This window comes from Mandrillus leucophaeus, unplaced genomic scaffold (assembly GCF_000951045.1).
Source record: "Mandrillus leucophaeus isolate KB7577 unplaced genomic scaffold, Mleu.le_1.0 Scaffold141, whole genome shotgun sequence".
Taxonomy (NCBI): domain Eukaryota; kingdom Metazoa; phylum Chordata; class Mammalia; order Primates; family Cercopithecidae; genus Mandrillus; species Mandrillus leucophaeus.
In genome coordinates this window covers 2,416,456-2,421,855 of record NW_012101377.1, presented here as the reverse complement: position 1 = coordinate 2,421,855, position 5,400 = coordinate 2,416,456, and the positions used below count along the sequence as shown (strand labels likewise).

General features: G+C 47.8%; 1 protein-coding gene across 1 annotated transcript in view; it reads right to left on the bottom strand.

Annotated features, from left to right (window-relative positions):
• Positions 1–5,400, bottom strand: part of ZBTB8B (zinc finger and BTB domain containing 8B) — a 32,239-nt gene that overhangs the window by 16,365 nt on the left and 10,474 nt on the right. Inside the window, exon 2 of the mRNA XM_011974060.1 lies at positions 4,299–5,330. Within this exon, the coding sequence (XP_011829450.1) occupies positions 4,299–5,289 (991 nt within the window). The 5' untranslated portion in view covers positions 5,290–5,330. The remainder of the gene's footprint in view (positions 1–4,298; positions 5,331–5,400) is intronic.

Below are 5,400 nucleotides of genomic sequence, written 5' to 3'. Positions count from 1 at the left end.
TAAGACTGTTAAAAAAAAAAAGAAAAATCCCCTGTGCTTACAGATATAACCTCCCCTCTTTGTATGTAAGGTTTTCCATGATCTGACTCCAATCAATTTTTCCCTGTCCCCTCTTCTTATCTTCAGATGGCACTTCCAGGATGCCTCCCTGATCTCCCAGTAGGAAGCCAGTTCTCCTTCTGGACTACTGTGAACTCATAACTGAGTGTCTTTCAACCCTAGTACCTTTCTAGCATGTGATGTTATTTACATTTGTGTCTTTTTTTTTTTTTTTTTGTGGGACAGTCTCGCTCTATTGCCCAGGCTGTAGTGCAGTGGTGCGATCTCAGCTCACTGCAACCTCTGCCTCCTGGGTTCAAGCAATTTTCCTGCCTCAGCCTCCCGAGTAGCTGGGATCACAGGCACTCACCACCACGCCTGGCTAATTTTTTTTGTATTTTTAGTAGAGATGGGGTTTCATCATGTTAGCCAGGCTGGTCTCGAACTCCTGACCTCAAGTGATCCACCTGTCTCAGCCTCCCAAAGTGCTGTGATTACAGGCATGAGCGACTGTGCCTGGCCCACATTTGTGTCTTATCTCCTATACGACACCATCAGTTCTTTGAGGGCTGCATCCATGTCTGACTTATCTTTATGTCTTCACACAAAAGGTACTCAAATATTTGAACAAATAAATGAATAACCAAACAAATCAATCCTACTCTGTGCCTTAGCACTTGGAAAAACTATACCCTGGAGCCATATGAATGAAATAAAAACATGGTAGACAACAGGCATGGCCAGGGGCCAGGGCAGCTGCATTGCCACAGCACCCTGTAGCAAGAAGCCTGACTCTCCAGACCAATAAGGACAGGACCTGAATATATTATAAGTGGCACAGAGCCAAATGCCTATTTCATGATACTTCTTGTGCTTACATGCAGAGGGGTTCAAAGAAAAAATCATTGCACTGAAATCCTCTATCTACTTGTGTTGCTTTCACTGTTTGTTTAATGAATGAAATGAAGCCACTCCAGGTTTCTGGTTTTAGCTGGGCCACTTACTACTGCATTCTTACGAAACTCACTAAACCCTTCTGGGTCGCGGTTTCTCCATATTTCCTCTGTCAAACACATGGGGCATCATGAGAGTCTCGTGGATATGAAAGGGTGATCAGTGTGTGAAATGCCATCGTACACACGGCAATGAGAATTTCAACAAGTTCCCATGGTGTGTTCATGGAAGCAGCCACGATCTTCCCAATGCTGGTGAAGCCAGTGTCTCTGAGAACCAGAAACAGCATTTTCAAGTTTTTTTTTTTTTTTTTTTTTTTTGAGACAACGTCTCACTCTGTTGTCGAGGCTGGAGTGCAGTGGCATGATCACAGCTCACCGCAGCCTTGACCTCCCAGGCTCAGGTGATCCTCCCACCTCAGCCTCCCAAGCAGCTGAGACTATGGGTACATGCAACGACGCCTGGTTAATTTTTCAATTTTTTTTGTTTTTGTAGAGATGGGGTTTTGCCATCTTGCCCAGGCTGGTCTTGAACTCCTGGGCTCAAGCGATCCTCCCACCTTGGCCTCTCAAAATGCTGGGATTGTAGGTGTTAGCCACTGCACCTGGCCATTTTCAAGTTTTTCAAGTCCAGTTTTAATCAGACATACTGAGTGCTCTTGCTTTTAAAAAATGAAATTTGAGGCCAGGCACAGTGGCTCACCCCTGTAATCCTAGCACTTTGAGAGGCCGAGGCAGCAGGATCACCTGAGGTCAGTAGTTCAAGACCAGCCTGGCTAACATGGTGAAACCTCATCTCTACTAAAACTACAAAAATTAGCCGGGCATGGTGACACATGCCTGTAATCCCAGCTACTCGGGAGGCTGAGGCAAGAGACTTGCTTGAACCCAGGTGGCAGAGGTTGCAGTGAGCTGAGATTGCACCACTGCACTCCAGCCTGGGCAACAGAGTGAGACTCTGCCTCAAAAACAAAACAAAACCAAACCAAAAATTCCCAGAAATTAAAAATTTGCAAGACAGGCCAGGCACAATGGCTCACACCTGTAATCCCAGCACTTTGAGAGGCTGAGGTGGGAGGATCACTTCAGCCCAGGAGTTTGAGACCAACCTGAGCAACATAGGGAGACCTCGTCTCTGTTATAAATCAAATATACAAAAAATTAGCTGGGTGTGGTGGTGTATGCCTGTAGCCCCAGCTACTTGGGATGCTGAAGTGGGAGGATCACTCAAGCTCGGGAGGTCAAGGCTGCGGTGAGCTGTGATGGTGCCACTGCACTCTAGTCGGGGCAACACAGCGAGACCCTGTCTCAAAAGAAGAAAAGTCTCAAGAGAGCCATTTAGTAATGAATAAAAATAGCTGATCTCCCTTTATTTAAAAGACTTTCACTTCAACCAGAGAATTAGAAGCTAAAAAAAGGAAAAGACTTTTACTACTGAATATTTCACTGCCAGACTGCAATTCATGAATTTCTTGGCTTGAGGTTCTGTTTTTCTTTTCTTTTCTTTTCTTTCTTTCTTTTTTTTTTTTTTTGGCAGGGAGTCTCGCTCTGTCACCCAGGGTGGAGTGTGGTGGCACGATCTTGGCTCACTGCAACCACCACCTCCTAGGTTCAAGCTATTCTCTTGCCTCAGCCTCCCGAGTAACTGGGATTACAGGTGCATGCAGCTGTGCCCAGCCTTGGCTTGAGGTTCTGGAAGCCACGTTTCGTCAGTAAGGTGGCAGTCAAGTTTATTTTTGTCTCCTACAAGACACCTTGCAACACAATTACCTCACCTGTTAAGAGGAGTTAACCATATTATCTCAACTCTCAGAACTGTTCAAAGAAACAACCAGGTTCTCTTGAAACACAAAAGCCTACCAAAGGATGTAAAAAGTTAGCTCACATGAAGTCAAACACTGGCACTAAAATAGTCTCAAGTCGGCCGGGCACAGTGGCTCACGCCTGTAATCCTAGCACTTTGGGAGGCCAAGGCGGGAGGATCACTTGAGGTCAGGAGTTTGAGACCAGCCTGACCAACATGGTGAAACCCTGTCTCTACTGAAAATACTGGGCATGGTGGTATGCGCCTATGGTAATCCTAGCTACTCGGGAGGCTGAGGCATGAGAATCACTTGAACTCTGGGAGGCAGAGATTGCAGTGAGCTGAGATTGCACCATTGCACTCCAGTCTGGGTGTCAGAGCAAGACCCTGTCTCAATCAATCAATCAATCAATCAGTCAAATAGTCTCAAGTAGATGGCATCATCAAACACACCAGGCTGGGTGCCTATTCTATGCCAAGCACCTTGGCTGACACAGAGAAGTATAAATCTCTGGAGCATATATCTCTGGACATGACTTCAATCACATTCTCCCCACTCAAAATCAACCTCCCAGAATAGAGGAAATCTAAGATGATACGTGAGAAAAAGTTCTGAAAACTCTCGGCCGGGCGCGGTGGCTCAAGCCTGTAATCCCAGCACTTTGGGAGGCCGAGACGGGCGGATCACGAGGTCAGGAGATCGAGACCATCCTGGCTGACACGGTGAAACCCCGTCTCTACTAAAAAATACAAAAAAACTAGCCGGGCGAGGTGGCGGGCGCCTGTAGTCCCAGCTACTCGGGAGGCTGAGGCAGGAGAATGGCATGAACCCGGGAGGCGGAGCTTGCAGTGAGCCAAGATCACGCCACTGCACTCCAGCCTGGGCGGCAGAGCGAGACTCTGTCTCAAAAAAAAAAAAAAAAAAAAGAAAACTCTCTTATTTGATCCCCACAACCGTTACCTGTGAGAGAGGCAGGGCAGGGATGATTATCCCCATTTTACAGATGACAAAACAGACTCAAAGAGATTCAGTGATTTAACCAAGGTCCCACTGCCGGTCAGAGGAAGAGAGTGGGTTCCTCCCATGTCTCCAAACTGCCCCCAACACGCTTACATTCTAGTTGCAGAGGTAAAACACAAACATACACGAAGAAACAATGCCCTGCATACAGCAGGTGCTCAATTAATGCATATTGGTGGTGGTGGTGGCAGTAATGGTGACTGATGATGATCATAATGAGATGGTGATACTGGTGATGATTGTAGTGATGATGATGGTACTGGTGATGATGGTAATGACGATGATACTAGTGATGATGATACTGATGATTATGGTACTGGTGATGATGGTACTGATGATGATGGTACTGGTGATGATGGTACTGATGATGTTGGTAGTGACAATGATGATGGTGATAATGATCATGATGATGGGAGAACACAAGGCACAGACAGTGTGTACTAAATGACTGACAGGGCTGATGAATGCTAAGGGAACTCACCTGAGTCCTCTCCATACCAGTCAGCCTGGACATCCATCATAGAACTCATGGCTACTCCTGCACCTTCTGGTCTTCCCTCCAAACTCCGAGAAAAGTGATGGTCAGCATCATCCTTGCTCGGGGCAGCGCTGTTGCGCAAGAGCGCCTCCAGGAACTGCTTCACGTGGTAGTTGCTGTAAGCCAAGTCAACCGTCTGGCCGCTGGGCAAGGCCTCCTCCACGTGGGCCAGGTTCAGCGGGGCAGCATACTGCTGCAGCTGTTCACCAACGTCCACCTCCACTTCATCAGCATCAAATTCCACCTTGGGCTCTATCCGTTTGGGTGGAGTAGAGAGGTCGCTGTCAGCCGAGCCACCGCCAAGGCTGTCTTTCACCACCAGTTCCAAGGGATGGCAGTCTCCGCAGTCACCGCAAGGGGACTCTCTCAGGCAGTCCACGCTCTTTTCTCCCACGGCTGGAGAGGAGACCAAGCTCTTGGTACCACAGGAGGTACCCTCCCGGCCTGAACTGGGGCTTCCACTGTCAACCTGATGAGCCGCCGCTGCCGCCGCCGCTGCAGCCGCCGCCGCTGCTGCCGCCACTGCTGCAGCCACAGCAGCCTCCTTCTCCATCTTTCGGCAAATGTCGAGGGATGACCTAATGTATGTCTTGCAGAAGTTCACCACATCATTCATCTGCAGGTAGCTGGCAGCCGACATCACTTCAATCACATTCTCCCCACACAAATCCAACTTCCCAGAATAGAGGAAATCTAAGATAATGGAGAAGGCATCAGAGGTGACAATGTCCAAAGAGGCGGTGCTATGCCGCCCGCTGTCCTGGATATAGTGAATGAGCAGGGCTCGGAAGTAGCCGCTGTTAGCAAACAAAATGTTCCTGTGGGCCTTGAAGATCCGCCCTTCCACAATGATGCTGCAGTCACAGAAAAAGTCCCTCTTTCTCTGTTCATTCAGCTCCCCCAAAAGCTTGGCATAATAGGATTGCATCTCCATTGCTCCGCCAGCTGCTGCTGCTCCAGAGTAAACCTGTATCTCTGTCAAGATTTTTCTTAAGTTAATTCACAAATCTCAACTTTTACAAATATGTTTTTTTTTTTTTTTTTT